This window comes from Cibotium barometz, chromosome 22, assembly GCF_041138505.1.
Source record: "Cibotium barometz isolate CiBa-2024 chromosome 22, ASM4113850v1, whole genome shotgun sequence".
NCBI classification, from domain to species: Eukaryota; Viridiplantae; Streptophyta; class Polypodiopsida; order Cyatheales; family Cibotiaceae; genus Cibotium; species Cibotium barometz.
The window spans coordinates 28,972,218-28,993,980 of record NC_141067.1 but is presented as its reverse complement, the minus strand read 5'-3'; the positions used below and the strand labels follow the sequence as shown (position 1 = coordinate 28,993,980).

The window sequence follows — 21,763 nt, the reverse complement described above, 5'->3', positions numbered from 1 at the left end:
GAACTGACATTTTTGTGTCTCTTCATTTGGAGCAGTAGCTCCCATCCTCCTTTCACAATAGTTTCCATTTGTTTGATGTAATGGTCAATACTCTCATTTATACCTTAAGACAAGTAGTCTAGTTACTGTGCTGAGCGGTCTTGGAAACCTTGCCTTCTAAATTTAGTGAGGAAGGCTTGTGAGATAAGTCATTGTATGTGGCTTTAGAAGCTGAATCCAAGTTCCCATACCAACTCATAGCCTCATCTTTCAGTGTGGCCAAAAATATATGCAACTTCTAGTCATCATCTACGATTTCATTTGCTACACATGTAACCTCAAATTGTTATTTATAGCCGTCTAGGTCTTCATCCCATAATCCCCCAAATTGAGTAAAATTCGCTTAACGGACTATCGTTCTAGGTGATGGTAATGCCATTATTTAAGTAAAAAGAGTTGCTAGTCCTGGGTCTTCTTCCCCAAATAAATCAAGTGCTTTCCCTTTAGGTATATGAAATAACCATATAAACCCAAAATCCTCATAAGTTTCTAAAGTGCTATTTCTCTTTTGACTATGTGGAGATGGTGTGTGTTGTTGAACACTACCTTCCTCTCCTTCACTTTCCTCTTTAATGGGATTTATGTCGGGTTGATAACCCTCGTCGTCACTTGAAACTAACATGTTTGAATAGTAAGACTCGTTTTCACTTATGCTAGAAAGAGTACTTCCCGTAATGCGTCCTTTATTTAAATTTATGTTGGCTATTATCATTCCTCTAAGTCCTTCCCCCCTAGTAGTTTGTTCAATGCTTCCAATTGCTCAGTAAGTCTCTTGTTACATCTTTCCCAACGTTTTTTGCTCTCTCTCTCTCTCTCTCTATTCCTCACTTCTCTACTACTTTCACTACTTATCCATCCTACTCTTACTATTCTCTCCCCAGCTACTCCACTCTGTCTTCTCTTCTATGTAACTAATCACTTCATAGATTGTGGGTAAAGGCGCACCAGATTCTCTTATATATAGCTCTTGTAAAGGTTGAACTAAATTAGCAAAATCCTTAATGAATTGTCTATGCTAACTCCTAGTCACAATTCTCAATTCTACCCTGGTGATGGGCCTATCCATTGAAAAGATAACCACTCTACTCATAAGTGAGAAGCTTGTTCTTACCACAATGTCTCTAGGTCCTCTAGCTCTTTCTTAACTCTTGGGCGGCATGCGGCCTCTCCAATATCCACTATAAGTGGAAAATGCAATGGTCCCTAATTCTATCTTGTCTACCAAACCCCAATGTATGGTTAGTTGGATGGCTAGATGACTAGGAATTGAGTCTTCTATATATTCCAAATCATAGATGTTCACTCAAAGAGTTAATCCTTTCTCTTTAACTCCTTGCTCACTCGTCTACCAAACCCCAATGTATGGCTAGATGACTAGGAATTGAGTCTTTTATATATTCCAAATCATAGATGTTCACTCAAAGAGTTAATCCTTTCTCTTTAACTCCTTGCTCACTCGTTTCTCCCTCGTCGTCACTTAATTCTCAAATTACCTTTTCTTCTTCTTGGGTTTCCTCATTAGTGCTCCTCTTCTTTTTCTTTGGATACCTAATATAGGCGTATAGATCTCTCTATAATTAAGCTTTTTACTATAAAAAGTTTCTCTATCCAAGTTAAGTCTAAGTTTTCGTTAACTACGCCCTTGCGAACACTCGTACTAATTAACCCTTGTTATCATGTTGCTAGATCTCCTGGTGGCAAATGCACCAAAAATGATGCTAAAAAATCACTCTCTCAAATAGCTCTCTAAACAGGGTTCTAGCCAGCCAAGTATTAGGATATTACACTATGTAAGGGTAGTTACTTGTGATTATCATTTAATTATCTCAAAATGCTTCATTTCGATGTAGTCCAAAACACTATTTCTAATTAAATCATTTCACACACATTTAATAAAACTCCTTAATTTCTTTTTAGGATAATGCCTAGATAGGTAGGGAGCACAGTGCCATTTCCAATATCAGCTTCTGAGAACTTTCCACATGTTCCTTATTATTTAAGACAAAGGTAACTCCTCTTTTTCAAGAGAAGGATAATAAGAAAATCGAGGGCTCCCTCTCAACTAACCACCTATTTGCAGATAACCACTCCTATTCTACCATGAACTTTATCCTTAAAGGATCTCAATAAAGCTCTATTACTTATGTTCAATTAATAAGAACAATTATACAATTATTCAAGCACTGGAAATAATTATGTGTTACTCAAATAACAACTCATCCCACACATATGCAATGAATCATCTTCATTTTATAAAACACATATATGAAAAACACATCATTTCACACTTATATTTCACTCACACATTCCTCATAACAAAGTTAATACTTTTCCTTTTTCAACCACACCTAAATTTCAAATATACAATTATAACTTCTTAAACATTCCCTATTTATGATCATTTTATAAAGCAATCACACTTAAATCAAATCCATTCAATCTAAATCTTCTAAGAATGAAAGAACATATAAAAATAAGCAATTTCTCTTTTCAAAGCATCCTAATATTCTCCCTCAATTATCCTTCACTAAACAAGCAAACAACCCCATTTTGCACTACAAGTAGGTGTTGAATTTATTTTCGGTAAAAGTCCTTTTACACAAAGATTTCTCATCATAAATAAATATTTTTTTAAACATCCTCCAATTATTTTTTTATTTCTCAGTTATTAATTTTTAAATATTATGCTAAAATTTAAAGAAAAACCAATAATATAAAAGAGGAATATCTCAACAAACAATATTTTCAAATGCAATGGAGTAATTGCTATTGCATATAGGACTCCCAATCTTCCACTTCTCATCACTAATTCATCTCCAATTGCTCCTAATAGTGATTCTCTCCTCTCATGAAACCTACTAATTATTCTTGATTAAAAAATGTAATTAATACTCCTAATAATTTTTCTTACATGCCTTAAATTGTAGAATAAACACGTCAATTGCATCTAGCATGGTCTAAAACCCTAAGAGTGACTATCTCCTTGCACTATTCTGACATATCTAACTCCATCTACCTCTCCTCCAAAATGGTGTTGCCTTCAAATTTGCCAGCCATCCAAAAATTGTCATTTCTCACGCATTATGGCCCTTACTTTGATATATTTGCTAAATCTACTCACTTTTATGGATTCCCACACTCTCGTCAGGCTTAGCAAACACATTCTTGGGCTCTCGTCAATTTATTAAAAATATGATAATTTTGACAAAAAATACATCATAATTGGCCATAAATGACCCATGCACCTTAAAAATAGGTGTAGAACCTATAATAAATCTAGATTTGAAAAAATCCCAAATTAGTTTTAAAAAATACTAAAATAAGCCCACTTTCCAACTTTGGCATAAAAAACTGCTAAATAAGAAAAAATTGCCAAACATTGCTAAAAATATGACAAGATAAAGCCTAAATATGACAAGATAAAAATATGACAAGATAAAGCCCAAATTTGACAGACATCACTAAGCTATTCCTTGGCTCGATGAAAGAAGATCAAAGCCTTGTGGGCTTCAAAATCATCCAAAAGGCCACTAAACTCATCCAAATCTCCAAAATTGTATGCCTTTAAAGTGTGACCTCCTAATCAACACTAGGCAATATTGGGTGATCCCAATAGCTAGGAATGGATGGAAGGCTAGTCCTCGGGTGCGTTGTATGTTCAAGTCAAGAATTTACCTTAGCCTTTGCTGAATCGTGTGTTATGGGTCTTACCTTCAACTTGCAATGCAAGCTCATCCATCACTCTATTGTCACATCGGAATGCTCGTTGATATGGGTGTGCTAGCTTGTCTACATCACTCCATTGTCACATCGAAATACTCCATTGCTAAAGGAGTGAAGGTAGAGGTTCCCCTTGCCTAGATGGAGGCAATAAGGAGATCAACTTTTCCATGGTTCTCTCTCATAAAAGGTGGATAGGGGAGAAGCTAATGGAAGAGGGAAATTTGTAAACAAACTTATCTAAGATTTAATAGCATAAATGTAAGTAAGAGTAGAGGAAAGCAGAGTCATAAGCAAGATTCTATAGCATACATGCAAGTAAGAATAGAGGAAAGAAGGGATCACAAGTATTTTATTGCAAGGGAGTGAATATGTATTACTTATTGTTAAAATTAACTTATATAAAGTGACTAGTGTTCACACTAGGCTGGTCAAAACTTAAAAATGGTCCGGCCACCACTATTACTAGTGTTAAGCAAGTATGTACACAAAATCCTTAGACTTTCCTTATTTGACATTAAGCTCATGATAAGGCAGCTTCATATGTTCCAACATAATCTATGAGGTGGGCTAACACTTTTTCCAAAAGTTATTTCACTATTATTTTATTACAAGTGTCACACCATCCACATGTAAAGTAGACTAGCTACTCATGATCTTTGCTTTTTTGTTTTTTTCAAATCTCATGAGTCTAGTATGATGTGTTATATAGTCTTTACCTTGTTCACATAGCTTTTATCACCCACCTTGTCAAATCTGACCTCTTCTTACTTTAGGCTCACAATATTTTGTGCACTTTTGATGATATCTTGATTAAATTTCATGACTTTAGGATCTTCATGCTTCGCCTAGTGAAGGATTGGAAATCAAGGGGCATATCAAAGTGAGCTAGATAAAGGATGAAAATTCAAGGCACACTTGAAAATAAGTCAAGACTAAGGGGGCTACCTCCCTATGTGAATAAGCATGATTTTGTCTTACAATTGTAAATGGATAGAAACTAAGCATATTAAGCCCTTGCCCATTTAGATTTCATGGAAATGTGAGCAATGGTGTTTAATGGGTCCTTTAGACTTGTTATTATAGACAACACTAATGAAAAATGGATATGTCCACTCCTTCTTTCCCTCCTTATCTACGTACCTTTCACAGGGTGTAAATGGTTTTTGCTACCACAATCATAATACCGTGAATGGGTGGTGGGCATGGCCAATTCTACCCTTTAGTTTAATAGGTTTGAGCTTGAAGTTAAGCAAAAATGTGTTTATCTTTTATAATGATAGAAATAAAAAGTTATTTTTTTAAAATGCAACATTTTCTATAATGTGTAGGATGGGTATAAAAGTTTAGTAGTGGTGGTGGGCCTAGTGGATGTATATTGGCCTAAGATATGGAGTTTGATTTGGATTTGGGGCAAGTTGACCAAATTTTGTTAATGTTTGAGATTCATGTAGTGACTTATAGACCCTAAGTGTAGGCACAACGTGTGTGAAGATGAAAGCACGTGGGACACTACTTTTGTGCGAGTTGTTGATTTGCCATTGGAGCTCGACACTCTCTAAATGGATTCAAGTGACATTACATGCTAAGTGTTTCAGCTCATGACCTAAGGTGCTTTAAATTTGATGAAATATGTAGCCTTTTTAGGCATGTAGAGACGGTTCTTTATCACCCAACCATAGCATTTTTTGATAGATAGAGAGGGCTCTCTTAATAAAACCACACAGAGCTACCTCAAGCAATTTTTTTTTCTAGTAACCCATTTGGGATTCTTTTTAGAAAGTGGTGATAATGCCCATGACTTGTCCATTCCCCCCTAGCCCAAAGCATGACAACCAGAGGTGATTAAGCCTTAGTCCTCACACCCTTAGATGTACCTCTTATTTGATCCCTCAATTGATGCTTGGCCACGTAAACACCTCAGGGGTCTCGCCCCACTACAAGATATGTAAACACCTCAGGCGTCTTGCCACTACAAGATATCTAAAGACCTCAGGGGTCTCGTTACTACAAGATATGTAACAAAATCAACCTAAATGAATATGAAATCTTGATATGGACATGATATGCATTGGTGATTTTGTTGGCAAGGTCAATTATTGCTCCTTTGCATGTGTAAAGGGTAAGACTCAAGGTCGCATCCATGAGGGAGCATTGCTAAATTTTATCACGAAACGCGGATAAATTTTTTTTTAATGACGTGTCTCTCTCAATTTTATAACGCGGATGACGTGTCTCTCTCAGTTTTATGAGAGCAATGCCTCCCCCCACCTCTCTCTCTCTCTCTCTCTCTCTCTCTCTCTCTGTGCTAGGATTGATCAGGGGAGCCTTTGGTCCTAGCGACAAGTTTCAATGCTAGAGTCCTGGTAGCAAGCTTTTTATGTTGGGTCTAAGCAAAGGGTGGGCTACACTAAGGGATTGTGGAGGCGGTTGCATTGAGTGTGCAGTGCATGGGCATGCTAAGTTTAGTGGTTGGATTTGCGGAGGGATACCTTGGCTTCAAGTCTAACCTTAATATCAATCAAGATGGCATGGTGCACCCATTTAAGTAATGCAACTTAAATTTAGTGTGAATTCCAACATATTGTAGTTTGATTGGTAATTTGGTAGTCTCTCTTTCCTACCTCGTGGGGGTTCGAATCTACCAGTGGCATGTCTCCTTGAGTTCTCACCCTAAGGGTCTCTTGCAACAGTAAAAAAAGTGGCATGTCTCCTTGAGTTCTCACCCTAAGGGTCTCTTGCAACAGTAAAAAAAAAATCCACTGAGAGAGCGCCTGGTGTGTGAACTTGACAAGAAGGGTCACGCCTAGCGTGTGAACTTGATAGAAGGGTCAGCTTGAAGACGTGGAAGGTCGAAAATGGAGGGTGTGTTTATGATAGCAGGAACAGCTAAAGTTAATGATTCCGCTTCTCTCCGCTGTCGCATTTACAGGGCCCAACAAGTCTCCAGTGACTAAAGCGATCTTCTCGTGCACGGAGAGAGCTTCCATTGCCATAGCCGGACGGTTGCCTTTGTGCTTTGTAGAGGTTTAGAACCCCGCGCAGACTCTTCTCTCTTTTTGTCTCTCTCTGTCTGTGTCTCTCTCTCTCTGCACAGGTTTAGCTCACTTCATCTTCCCTCCTTTCGCCATAGCCACCCTCGATCGCTAGGTTTCCACACGCTCCTCCCTTCTGCAGAGGGCAACATCGAACTCATGCATTTCTTAACATGATACCTTGAGGCCAGTAGAAGCTGCAGGTGGAAGGAGGCGCTTTCGCACGTGCCCGCACAGAATGACGCACTTGCTTAGATCGAGGGGGCTCCAAGCTTCAAAGAAAAAGGCAGAGAATGCCAAGGATAACGCTACGTACGCCACACCTTCCGCAAAAGCTCTGCGATTGGTGTACTGTGACGAGAGTGGCACATTCCGAATGGATGCTGAGGCTGTGGCCGCCCTCCAGCTTGTCAAAGGTCCCCTCGGAGTGGTCTCGGTGTGCGGTCGGGCACGGCAAGGCAAGAGCTTCATCCTTAACCAGGTACCTTCCATGGCTATCATGTGAGCAAGTATGATTTTTTTTGTTTCCTAAAGAAAAGGTAGGAATTTCCATTGTTATGTTGTAAGCTTCATCTTGTCCCAATCAGCGTGAATGGTTATGTCGTGAGCATTTTACACTAGGTTGTCTTGATGGCTATGATATGATCTTCATGCTAAACCAGATGTTTATCATGGCTATGATATCTGATCTTATCCTAAACCTATCTCACATAATACATCATTTTCGAAGCACTAATCGTTTCCAATTCTATGCGACAAACATGTATGATACTTGTATCTAGTCCATACTATGCATAATGGAGTTGATAGTTATATAGTCTTGTGGGTTGACTACCATGAGTATATAACATGCACGTTCCTAAAAGGTGAATTTGGGCATGTTCTTGGATTCATCTAGGTATATGTATGATACTTGTATGAACACGATGACCCACAAGGTTTTTCCTCAAATCTCTTGAATGTTTAAAATAGGAAGAAAAGAAAGAAAGAAAGCTATATCAATGCCTTCGAAAGTCAAAATGACCATTGAGACCAAATACACAACATGAAGACCATGGAGGTCTTGAGCCGAATTTGTAGACCAAAGGAAAACATTGAAAAGAACAAAAATACTAGTTGCTAGAGGAGCTGCAGTGCCGGTTATTAGAGAGATTACACATTTACTTATTTGAGAGAGAGAGAGAGAGAGAGAGAGAGAGAGAGAGAGCTTTATTTACTTTTATGGAAGACCAAAATGGACCAAAGTGGAACTGAGTTTTTTGATAGAAAAACATAAAAAAAGAAAAGAAAAAGAAAGCAAGAAATTGAAAGCTAATCTATGCAAATGCACCCATTCATAAGGTTTCCCCAAAGTTTCCAACTTCAGTGTTTGCACACATATATATATATATATATATATTATTGTGAAACCATTGCTTCATTAAGGAAAGTTTGGTACAGTCTGAGTTGTACTGCCACTTAGATATTAGAAACAGTGGGAAAACACCTCCAACTCATGAAAGGAAAGATCTCCGAGGTCGAAAGAATCTCGGAGTGAAAGGTAAAGAGACCTCCTGAAAAAAGCGAAGCATATGATCTCATCATGGCAAAAAATTAGTTGATTTCATGCATGGTAGATCGTCCACAAAGCCCAGTATCTAGTCCGAGAAAGGAAAACTGTGTAATTTGGCAAAGGTCAAGAAAGATGCCCGAATATCCAAAAGAATTTTCCGAAGTTGTTGCCGGGAAATCGCACTCTCAAGTGCCTTGAGAGTTTGTCCAAGAGAGCATGAGAAGAGGGGCATCCCCACCACAAATGAATAATTGTCTCTTGGCGATGAGAACACCTCTTGCAAGAGGTAGGTGCAATGTTTCTCTTAGCGAAGAAGGTGCCAACCGGAAGTGCACCCACAATGCATCTCCACAAGAAAAGTCGTCGTTCGAGAGGCGATGTGCTCTTCCAAACTGTGGTCAAAAAGGCTTTCCACCAACGAAGAGGTTTGTTTACATGTCAGAACTGATTTGCATGTGTCTGTATCCGAGGTGGAGGGAGCAAAATTTTATAAGCTCTAGCTGAGTGGAAAGGAAGATATATTGCCTTGATCATCAACATCATCATCAACTAAGGGTATGCCAAAGTTGGAGAGAATATGATTTTCTGGTTGTAGTGTAGCCAATGAGTGCTGAAAAGCCAAACTCCAATGAGTACTTTCTTTTTACAAAGAGTTGTCTCTATCTGGAGGTCTACCTGACCAAGAAAGATGACAAAGAAGCATTTGCCAGTCATGTACAAGCGTGGTGGAATAAGGGCAGCTCACAATTTGGCCTTCAAATCTTCCAAATATGACGTCTGGTCGGGAAACTCTCCAATCCCCAAAAGCCTTTGTTTTCATTGTCGCAATTAAATGTGCCAACGTGAAAGTCCAAGGTTGCTTTTGGTGAAGGAATTCAAGAGATAGTGTGACATAGCGGAAGCCTTCATGCCTTAATCGCAGCCCTTAAGCACCCTGTAGGAACATTAACGAAAGCGCATGAGAGAGAGAGAGAGAGAGAGAGAGAGAGTTTTTCCAATATAATATATTATGTACATAGGAAAAGGTTACATATGCTATAGGCCTTCCCAAAAGGGCTATTGAGACCACTTCTATTGCCTATTCATGATCCAACTCCAAGATGGAAGAGATGAAATGATGCAAAAGATGCTACTTCTATTTATATGATGTTTGGATGCTAGTCGGCTAGCTTCAACTGCTGTCAGTCAATTGATTTGTCTTGTAATATGACATGTTTGACATAAAATGCCAAACTCTTCACCATCATTATTGATAAATGTTGCCGATTCTGACACAATGTTGTTGATTGATATTCTACTGCTATTGCTGACCTGATATGTGTGTGTGGAATTGCTGCCGACCTGATGCATGCTGATGAAGATGCCCTAAATGCATCTAATATTGCTGCCTAATGAGGGATATGATTAGGGATTAGACATGGCACTGCCTTGTGCACGTGACAAGTAGAGTTGCCTTTCTTGCAATGATATGGTAGCGAATATTGAGTTTATTCAGACCTCCATGCATTTTGGGAGTGCATACAAGTTCTTTTTAGAGCAAAAGCTTTGGACATGAAAGTGTCAATATCCTTATTTGACCAAGGCACAAGAGGCAAGTGGAACTGAACATAGGCCATGATGATGGATTGGACAATATGCAGCGGTATATGCAATGGCCATATATCGCACTTTTTGTATTCTTGTCTTTACTTGTTTTGTTTTAGTGAATTAGTCATTTAAAGTTTGTTTTGCTGATTAGTCATTAAAAATTTGTTTAGCTTGTTTGTTAGAAATTCTTTTGTTGTGGTTCAATAAATAATTTGTGTGTGTGTATGTGGGCGTGTGTGATTTAGTTATGTATTTGTCTATTTTTGCAAGTTATTATTACTATTATTATTATTATTTTTCTCGGGTGTCTCTATTAAGTTTTTTTTTTAAATTTTTAAATTTTTTAAATTTTTTGTTTGTTTTTGGTGATTCTTTTCTTCCTTTTAAAATTATTCGTAGTTCTGATTCATCTGGCCTTATGACGGTATATGCCCAGGTATATTACATGAAAAGAGAGGATGAGGGAGTATTGACACACTTAATATCATGAGTAAGCGATATCACCTATATATAACCATAAAGGCTCTACTCACATGCTGCTGCAAATGAGAGTTTTGGGATCAAATATGAGGCGTGGGGCAACAAGATGTCTCCTTCAAATCTCAACCACATGTTACTATGTGGTTGTTTAAGGTTGTGTGGTTTTAGGCCTAGGATGTCTATTCTTTATTATTCTAAATGCAGTATGAATCTTGACTCCTTCGACTCAAGAGGGTAGACATGGATAGTATCATGAGAGACTTTGGGAGTGATGTGTCTATCAACAATAGGATCTTCATTGGTCCTCTTCTTGTTGTTATCAAGTCCGACATTTGTACAGTATGAACTGTGATAGAGATTCAAAACCCTCTCAAAAAGGCAATGGTATCTCTCTAATCTCATAGTAGACAAGGGCATCCAAAAGACAACACTCCTTTAACTCCATTTCCCCCATCGTACATAGCTTGTAGGTACTACAGGCAACATGTGATTGTCAATTTCCAAACAACCTTGTTTCACATCTTAGGCAATGGGAGTAGATTTTGATTTGACCAATGGCAATCTGTAGAGCATGTCAAATGTGCATTTTTAAATCTCTCCCCCTCTCTCTCTCTCTCTCTCTCTCTCACACACACACACACACACACACACACCCACACACACACTTTCTCTTTCTTTTTGCATTTGTCCCTTCTTTTTTTAAACCTGTAACAACTTAAAACTAAAAAATCACAGTCAAGGATTAATCTCAGAGCCTAACTGTACACAATTTGATGTTCTCTCAATCCATTTTCCCCTAGGAGTCAGAATTGCCTTGGGCCGACCTCCCCTCCCCTCCCCTTCTGAGTTATATTAGATAAAAACACGTGGAGGAATCTTGAGTACAAGTTCTTAGCTAGAGAGCTCTCTTGCCTTTTTACACGTCTCAACAATGAGAGAATAGCTGAATATATAGTTCTTGCCCAAAAGCACTTGACAAAAGCGCTTTAAAACTCACTTATGGCCCAAAAAGCATCTTTTTAATAATAAAAGCTCTTCTCTTTTTAGTGTTTAAAAAGCTTTTAATCTTTTGACACATGGATATCTTCCATCCACCTTAGTTTAGGTTCTCTTATGTGTGAACCCTAATGTCTACATTATCCTTGAATGGGAGGGACCATGACACAGATTGGATCGCTTCCCTTGGAAATAATGGAACACTCCTTTAATAGGGCTCTTTGTGAATTAAAGAGCTTTAAATATTGTTTGGAGCTTCAGGGATAAGTGGCCTTATAGGCATTGTAGTTTCAGCTGTGTATGATAGCCAGACATTTTTGTACTTTTCATGTGTCCAAATGTTTGAAGCATGAAAAGCACGCTCACTCTTGATTATATTCTTTTTTATAAGCTGAATACGGGGTATCAATCAAGTACATGTTTATTGAAGACAAAATAAAAGCTAGAAGCGCTAGTGTGTATGAGTGCTTCTTGGAGTTTTTGTATAAAAGAGCCTGATTGTTGATGTTCTTTGTTTTGTGACAACAAAGCTGTTGGGGAGGAGCGGTGGCTTCCAGGTGGCCTCAACTCATCGGCCATGCACAAAAGGCCTTTGGATGTGGAGCAGTCCTTTAAAGAGAACAGCACCAGATGGAACTGAGTACAGTCTTCTACTTCTTGACAGTGAAGGCATTGATGCATACGATCAAACGGTACTGTCTGGTTGAAGGATCCAACGTAATCTTTATAATCCCCATTCTGCAGTGGATCTTACGTCTATGAAAGTATTCATTTGCTGGTTCATGTTTCTCTTTTTGGCCCAGGGGACATATAGTACTCAGATTTTTTCATTGGCTGTTCTGCTATCCAGCTTGTTTGTTTACAATCAGGTCCGTTTCTTACCATTTGTTATCCTGTGCATGTATGAGATGTGTATGTCAGTTGATCTAGGGCAGCATTTTCAAGTGATTTGAAACTCTGCTTGCAAACTCATGTTTGTGGTTTGTGTTGGGACCTACAGATGGGAGGCATAGATGAGGCAGCACTTGATCGATTGTCCTTGGTTACAGAGATGACCAAACACATTCGAGTAAGGGCGTCTGAGCATCGGCCTTCAAACGCAGAGCTGGGCCAATTTTCTCCTGTTTTTCTTTGGCTTTTGCGGGTATGATGCTCCCATCTTTCTTCTTGGTGGGTTACCTATCTTAGCTTCTCGTCACTAAGTCTTGAGTATCTCCTAAGAAGCCTCAGGTGTAAAGAGTGTACATGGCATGCTTCATATGGTCAAAGAGCTTTAGGCAAGTAAAGTGTATTTGGCATGCACGCTTCATGAATTTGGAAAGCTCAAGCATCTTAGAATCTAGTCCTGACTTCTACAAAGGTTTAGGTGAAATGCCCTACAAGCCATCAATGGTGGCTTATGAACATCAGTCACTCCTAGAGCAAAGACTTGGAGAAGAAGCAGCCTGTTGGGGACATCATTGAGGTCCAAGAAATTCATATTGCAATAGACAAACACAAATACTTGGGCAGCTGTATGTTTGGGAATGTGGTTTCACACCAGGTAAAAGTAGGATTGTACATAATGGCAAAATTGCAGGAACATGTGGGTGATTTTAAGGTGAGGACAAAGAGGTATGGCAGTTATAGGAAAAGGCAGGACAAAGCCTATTTAGCATAGCAGCATCAGGAGAAGCTAGTGAAGCGTTGTGTAGCATGCATGCAGCATAGTTACATGCAATGGAAAAATGTCTCGGCAACAGAAACGATGTCTCTGCAAAAGAAAGGACCTGAAATGGATGATGTCTCCGGAATAGAAAATGACCCGAAGCTAGGAATAGGAAACGAATGGCACATCTTTGACATCATATATTAGATGTAAAAAATGCTGAAAAAATGGAGAGAAATAGTTGAGAAACTTGGGTTAGATCATAGTTTGGAAGAGATAACAAGGGAAATTGGGGATAGTCTAAACTTAGGAAAAAGTGTTGGAGAAATCCTTCGGTGAGAAACAGAAATATAAACAAAGAGGTTACGTCTCTCAGCTGGGTCCAAAAGGAGGCTCTGGCATGGCATTTGAACTCCACCCTCCGCTCCTCGATGGAACTAAGCCTCAATCCACGGACTGTCAGGGGTACTATCCTAAAGCTGTTGCAAGGAGGCAAGGCTCCGCTGGATGCTTCCTTCCTGCTTTCAGAAGCCAGCCAATCTGCTCTGTGCTGCCTCCTATAATAAACTACTGATCTCTCCGAGGCATGTGTCCAAGGCTCTTGCGGCTGAACCAGAGTAAAAATCTAGACTCTCCCAGATCCCTTCTATCCTGCTGCATACTTGGAGTCCTGAATGAGGTTGTCTGGAATCTGGGTGCTCAAATGTCTGTCTTGCCTCCAGGGATTCTCCACGGATAAAATGACAGGTGCATGATTGGAGAAAGTAGTGCCTTCCAGAATCACGCCACCACATGCACACTGCACAAGCGCACTCATCTACATGAAACCGGTCTAATTTGTACAGGCTAGGGCCTGTACTCCTCCTGTTAGATCTCAAGAAGCACAGACTCCCGGGGCTGCATCTGAATTGCGGTAAATGCCAAGGATCCTAGCCCCTCAAAGCCAGAATCAACTCTTCACAAGTCGAGTACTTTGTGCCTAAAACTGTAGCCATGCCACCTTCAAGTGTATCCTCTGCCAACTCTGTAACATGTCGAAATCACCACCCATGCACTGAGCTCTTCTACTGACAATGGTACTTGAGTTGACCACTGCAGGTAGTAGTTGCTCGCTAACGGAAATGCATTCCCCACCTTGGGTCTAGGAGGGGCCACGGCCCACAAGCATGGGACCAAGAGGTGTGACTCCTGCCTTGAAGGATCTTTCCCTAGGGGTGGGTACAGTGTACACCCCTCGGAAAGATGATGCTCGTGTAGGAGGAGAATGTCGATGGGCCCTCCAACTACAGCTTTGTGAAGCTCCTCTCTAAGGACCCCAGACCCCTAAAATCAATGCGATCCTCCCAAACCTTGAATGTTTCATGAGACAATTCACATAACTAAGATTGGTGGGAGACAGAATTGTTGGAGCTGCCCTCCACTCGAAGAGTCTTGGGTGTGGGTTTGGACGGAGAGTAATCACTATCTGCCCTGGGGTGAAGCCGTGCCAAATGGGCACGATAGCCCTGGAATATGCACTCTCGGATCCACCTGTCACAACGAAGGTAGGGAGGAAGAGGTACTGCCACTGAAACATGAAGAAACCCAAAGAGGAGCACCTCCGGGGTGGAGGACACCATCTCCCCTCCCAAGTTGCTATGGCCAGAGCCACCCACCTCCATCCGTGCCAATGGCTAGAAGTGAGTGAGCACGTCAGTGATACTACCCAGATCATGTAGATGATGTGAGAGCTCTATGGCTTGCGGGTAGACACCGACTCTGTGCTCCAATCCTTTCTTGGCGCTGCACTTAGGGGGGAGGAAAAGATCATTGTGCCATTCTTTGAGGTAGAAGGCTTGGAGTGGTGCAAAACCACACGGATACGAATGGAGGCCACCGTCTCCTCGGAAATACCGGCTCCCTCGATGGGGAGGCATCAGAAGAAGCTGTGGTCAACTGCTTGACCCAACACTTCGGGGTCGGAGGCCCCGGGGGAGGAGAACATGCACCAGAGGGGCAGCGATGGTCATTGCTATTGGCTCCGTGAAACGATGAATCAAGTGGTGAACTGAACTAGCTTGCTACCTCGTCTCCGGATCCGGCCTTGTGTTACAAGTAAATGAAGCAGCCAACAGCTTGGCTGTAAAGAGTGGCATCACAAGGCTGTCTTGCATCATACATACTCAACCTAAGCCCGGGTTCTACCGGAGTAGAAATAGGCTTTCAATCCCTTGGCAATCCTTTTTGTACATTCATCAATCTAAATGCCCTGGCTTCTTGCAATAGTGGCACTTGCCTTTTCCTTGGACTTGCTTGCATCATCCTTGTCTTTGTTTGATGGCTGTTTGGAATCAGCCCTAGGCTGATAGCCACCCGATTTTCCTTTGCCCTTGCTATTTGCCACAAAATCTTGGTTGTGGCCACGCCTACCAACATACATATTTTTCTACCTGCAAAAGTCTCATTCATGTGTAACTCATCAAGTTCCCTTTTTAGGTATGCAACCCTCATTTTTGACATGATACATGAATAGAAGTTATGAAATGCGTTTCATACGGTACAAAACTTACAAAATGTTTCGTAAGTGTTTCAAACGTATGAAACACGTTTCATACCTGCTCAAACCTTATCTACATGAAATTGGGCATTTTTATCAAATCGACCATAGACTTCACGCTTTTGGAAAAAACGTCTTCTTGTGCCTGGGATTTTAGCACTAGCAACCTGCACATCCACAAATCATCTCCAAATCTTAACATTGTTTTAATGTGTAAATGCAACATGTTTTATAGCTTTTATGGGCTGCTTATCAGGGCAACATAAATAAAGCTACATATATACGCGTTTTTTGAAATGTCTGACTACTATGGATACATGGCTTCCAAAGTGTTCCATGTTGCTTTGATGTCCTGCATGACCGAATATGAGGTATTATTGATCTCTTGACGGACAAAGCAGAGACAGACTGCATCTCTTGCATCCCATCTTCTTTGCTCCTGAGAGGGTGCTGCAGGTTGAGCTTGAGCCCGCTATAAGTTCCTTTCCCTTCACCTCGTTGAGGTGTGGTAGGCGCAATGGCTGGATGGGTGTCATCCCCGCACCCATAGTTCCTTGGCCACGAGCAGATTCTAAGTCATGAACCCTCACAGGAAGTAATTGCTCCCGTCAAGCTTGTCTTCCTGTGCCAAAACTCCAAATACATTCCCTGCGTTCTAAGCCATTTGCAAATGTCCAAATGTAAAAACCAGTGTAAATTTGCAATCACACCTGTAATGTGTGTGCTCATTGACAAAAAGCAAAATACTTGGCTTGTAGCGCACACCTTTGCCAAAATACATGAAAATCCCCTTGCAAATAACAAAATGGTGTAGGGTAATGAGTTATTTGTTACCAATTTGATGAGTTTGCTTTGATTGTGTAAAAACCCCCAAATGCTGAAATGTGTAGGTATAATAGGTACAATTGGTGCAGCAGGTACGGGTAGGTACATGCGGTGAAGAGGGTACAGTTGCAGGTACATGTGCCGGTACAATAGTGATAACGTGGTAGTATGGACCGGTACTGTGTAGACTTTTCTGCAGTGGCGGGGATCTGTACGCTGGTAGCTGATGTGGTGCGACTATAGAAGACGTGCGGGATTGCGAGGATGTACAGAAAAAAATTGAGTTGTTGCGAAGGGCTCAAATAGGGCAGGGTGAACCTTGGGCTCTAATACCACTATTGGGTTAGGCTTAACCCTAATGTGTAGGAAATGGTGGCGGGCTGATGTGGTGACTGTACGGAGGTGGTCATACGTGTTAGCTAATGTCTAGATGCAGCCACACAATAGTGGGGAGAAGAGGAAGAGAGATGATAATCAACAAGATGATCAACACAAGATTAAGGGGATTGTGGGAGTACAAGATGTAGTGGAAAGCATGAATTCGTTATAGAACTAGGTCCTTTTTATAGGAGAAACCTCATTACATATTCTAAGCATATGTTAGATGTGATGCCACCACATATGCTACATATGATTCCACCACATATTCTAAGTATGATGCCACCACATATGCCAAATATGATGCCACCACATATGCCTTTTAAGAGGCTGTTCCTACACAAGAGACTTTCACATACTAGTGGTTGTTCACACGCATTGGAACCGCTTTATTTAAGGCTTACATTTAGTGCTAGTTTACTCAACCACCTAGCACTTGTTTATGTTAGCAGTCATCTCTTGTCCCTATATTTACACTAGGGCCTTTGTTGTGGGTGTGCACGCCCGATTTAGGTGTTTTCTCATTTTTTCCCACTTTCCATATTTTTCCCATTTCATTCTGGGTATGGGAGGGCTGTTGGCTACCTCAGTGTGCTGGCCGATTGGTGGATTCTCTCCCGACGATTGTCTAGCACCTGCCCTTGTACTGGCCGACTGCACCCTGTGCTGGTCGTGGGCATTTATTGCTCTTGTCGGCTGTTTTTTGTTGGCGGACCAGTAGCATGGGGCCATATATAATGGCCCCTTGGCCCCCACACTCTACACATTATATTGCGGGATTTTCTTGTGTATATAGCATAGTTATACGCTTCTCTCTCTCTCTCTCTCTCTCTCTCTCTCTCTCTCTCAGTTCTGCATTTTTCTGCTGTGCACTTGCTCCTGGTGTTTTTAGATCTTGTCTTCATTTCCACTGCATATTTTGACATGGTATCAGAGCTCTAGGCTCTAGGAAGATTTTAGGACTGTGTGAGCAAGAGGGGGCTGTTTGTAGTGCTGATTGGAGGATTGTTTTGGGCTGTACGGGAAGAGGAGAAGCAAGCGAAACGCAGGCCGTGTTGGTGGACAGCCACTTGCAGGTTTAGTTCTTCATTTTTTCCCACCCATCCTCCCTTTTCAGTTACACCCCCACAATGGCAGATTTACTTGAGATGGCAGAGAAGCACGTGAAGATCCCGACACTCCCCACGTTCTCGGTGGACCGTCAGTTGGACGGAAACGATGACGGCATATGGAAGGTAATGATGGAATCTGTTTTGGAGTCTTATGACTTGGCTGATTTCATTGTTGTTGGGGTTCCACGGCCGGAGTTAGAGGAAGGGGAGTTACCCTCTATTCGGAAGGACTGGGAGGCATAGGCACAGTTATGGGATCGTGTCAATACTAGAGTCCGTTCTTTCATCTTCCTTAATTGCACACCACAGGTAATCAATCATATAAAGCATATGACGTTGGCTAGAGGTATCTGGCAGCATTTGGCTTCTCTCTACAACAAGGTATCACCCATGAAGAGAATCTCCTTGGAAGTTCAGATGCGGGCGATGAATCTTGCAAAGTCATCGACGATGCGAGAGCACATCAACAAGCTGCAGGCTCTTCAGCTCCAAGCAGGGAAAGAGATATCGCCAGAGGATATGGCCATAATGTTGCTGTCACATTTGCCCTCTCAGTACTCAGCCTTTTACTCTTCGTTGATTACCGGTGGCAGGCTCAGCACCATCACATTGGAGGAGCTTGTGCCCATGGTCTTGGACCAGGAAGAGCGATTCATGAACCCTCCATAGGGCGGAGGTTATGAGGCTTTAATTGGCCAACGGTCGAAAGGCAGTAATAACAATAACAAGGGCAAAGGGAAGGCTGTTGGGGTAAAGGCGTTATGCCCACCCTTATAGTGTGTACAAGCCCATAAGTTATAGTACATAGTACACTTAGTACTTTTAATGTACTAAGTGCACTATGTGTACTAGTGCAATATACATGTGTGATAGGGGAGTCACACACTAATGCTATTGATGAGTTGACTTATCCCCACAACTCTCTCTCTCTCTCTCTCCCTTGCTTCTCTGTGTATGTCTCCCACATGCCCCTTGACTGCAAGCTGATTTTGGAGGATTCAAGGCATAAATGTCTTGCCTGCTGCTTTGCCAAGCTTAACAAGCATACAAACTTGAAAAGCCCCTTGAATTAAGATCAATTTCTGATCATACATGGTACATTGACGCACATGAAGGCATCCAGAGTGTTCACGATACGCCCCCCTCACCTGCACAGAACAGAAGCAACAATCATCAACCCCTCTTTTCCTGCAACAACAAAAACCCGCCTGCAAATCAGAGAAAAAATCAAAAAATTACAAGATATTTTTCTCAATTTTTTTTGGGATTTGCAATTGAGCAAGCACAATCAACAATTGAGCAGATACAGGTGTCGAATTGCTCAATTTTGAGCAAAATTGGCAAAATTGGGTGACATTGGTCACAATCAGGATCAATTTCCAGGAAATTGGTCACAATCAGGATCAATTTGCAAGAAATTGGTCATAATCAGGATCAATTTGCAGGAAATTGGATGTCGAAATTTGGGCTTTTGATGTAATTGTGCAATTAAGCACTCATACATGCTGTATGATGTGAAAAATCGCACATTTGGGCAAAATTGCAGCAAATTGCAGTGCAAATCAAGGGGCTTTTGTGCCGATTTGGTTGATTTGCATGCAGGCAATCGCATTTGATGCTGTGGATAATGTGTTGATGCCTTACAAGCACTTAATGTGCCTGTAAATCAAGGGGGTTTCATGTATTTGATGTATATGTGGCCAGGGGGAAGCATCGTGAACACTCTGGATGCCTTCATGTGCGTCAATGTACCATGTATGATCAGAAATTGATCTTAATTCAAGGGGCTTTTCAAGTTTGTATGCTTGTTAAGCTTGGCAAAGCAGCAGGCAAGACATTTATGCCTTGAATCCTCCAAAATCAGCTTGCAGTCAAGGGGCTTTTGCCCAATTTCTGTTCGGGACTGTTGTATGCAGTGTTCGGGACTTTAAAGTCTGATTTTCACTCATTTGGACAGCCAGGAGAGCATTTATTGCTACTGTACCTGCTGGTACAGATTTGGCACAACTTTGTGCAAGTTTTGGCATGGCTGTACACTGTTTTGAGTGACCAAAAGGTTCAATTTCAGCTGCTGTACTTGCCGGTACAGGTTTGGTACATCACAGGTGAGCACTTGGTACTGCTGTACAGTACTTTGGAAGGGCAACAGAGCACATTTAAGGTGCTGTCCAAAATCTGCAGCAACCAGATTTTGTTAATTTCATCACATAAAGTGGGAGAAAAGTTGCATTCGTGCTTCCACAGTGGGAGATAAAGCTTGGGAGAAAAACTGTGAGCACTTTGTGTGCTTTTGGTGCAGTGTTTGCACATTTTGCAGGGAGTCAGGCATTGACAGGTTGCATTTTGCTATGGCAACCACAGGTGAGAGCTCTTCATTGCTTCACATCAAGAAGCTTGAAGGCTCGCATAATTATGATATTTGGCAAACCCCGTGCTACAATGTGTTGCTCCAGAAAAAGCAGCACAAGCCTATCAAAGAAAGGGGTGTGATGCCCGCTTCTCTTACTGCTGAAGAGTGGGAAGATATGGATGAGCTGGCAAGATCTACTATCATGTTGTCTGTGTCAGACTCATTACTTTTCAGCATTCGTGAAGAGAAGACAGCTTGGGGAATGTGGCAGAGATTGCAGGACTTGTATGCCCAACAAAGTGCCTCAAGCAAAGTGTATTGGTTGAAGAAACTCATAGGCCTTCAGATGAAGGAAGGGGCTTCTATGACAGCCCATCTAAATGAGTTTAATGGTATTGTCAGCCAGGTCATCAATCAAAAGTTGGCAATGGACGATGAGTTCAAAGCCACTTTTCTGTTATGCACTTTGCCAGAGAGTTGGGACACATTCATGACAGCCACTAGCAATTCGAATGCTATGCTGTCATATGCAGATGTTGAGGGTGCTCTTCTTCAAGAAGAGATGAACAGGAAAAACAACTCTGTTGGAAAGTCCAATGCAATGAATGCACGTGGGAGATCCCAGCAAAGGGGGAAAAGCCAAGAACGGGGAAGGAGCAAGTCTCGCTCCAAAAAGGATTTGGAATGCCATTATTGTGGCAAGAAGGGACACATTAAAAAGCAATGCTACAAGTGGAAAAATGATCAAAAAGAAAAGGGAAAAGGCAAAGACAAAGAGAAGGATGAAGCCAAAGATGTAAAGCCAAAGGGCAAAAGTGGAGTCAAGATTGAAGAAATCAATGTGTCACATGCAGGTGGCAGTGAGGATGAGGTCCTATTTACTTCTTCACTTGATGCCCATTCACTTCTTACAGGTGGTCATGGTATGCACTCATGGATCATTGATTCAGGTGCCTCCTTTCATGTCACAGGTTGCAGAGACTTGTTTGTCAGGTATACTGCTGGCAATGAAGGAGTGGTGTATTTGGGTGATAACCATGCATGCAAGATTCTTGGCAGAGGTGATGTGAGGCTTGTGTTTTTAGATGGCTCAGAGCTTATGCTCCATGATGTCAGGCATGTGCCTGAGATCAAGAAGAATCTGCTTTCTACTGGACAGCTTGATGATGCTGATTATGTTACCACATTTGGTAGTGGAAAGTGGAAAATTAGTAAGGGCTCACTGGTTGTTGCCAGAGGCTCTAAGGTGGACACTCTTTACTTTATGCATGCAGGTGTTTGTCACCATGCTAATGTAAATGCAACCGAGCTGCCGGAAATTTCTATGTGGCATAGCCGGTTGGGACACATGAGTGTCAAGGGAATGGAGCAATTGTCTCGTTTGGGTTACTTGCTTCTCTAAAGTTTTCAAGTTTTCAGTTTTGTGAGCATTGTATATATGGCAGGCAACTGCAGTGCCCCCACAAGAAAGCTCTTGGACAGAAAGATGCTCAGTTAGAGCTTGT

General features: G+C 41.3%; 1 protein-coding gene across 1 annotated transcript in view; it reads left to right on the top strand.

Annotated features, from left to right (window-relative positions):
• The first annotated feature begins 6,613 nt into the window (after window positions 1-6,613).
• Window positions 6,614-21,763, top strand: part of LOC147626510 (uncharacterized) — a 71,566-nt gene continuing 56,416 nt past the window's right edge. The window contains exons 1-4 of the mRNA XM_086816590.1: window positions 6,614-7,275; window positions 11,940-12,101; window positions 12,213-12,278; window positions 12,410-12,553. Coding sequence (XP_086672716.1) covers window positions 7,033-7,275; window positions 11,940-12,101; window positions 12,213-12,278; window positions 12,410-12,553 — 615 coding nt within the window. The 5' untranslated portion in view covers window positions 6,614-7,032. The remainder of the gene's footprint in view (window positions 7,276-11,939; window positions 12,102-12,212; window positions 12,279-12,409; window positions 12,554-21,763) is intronic.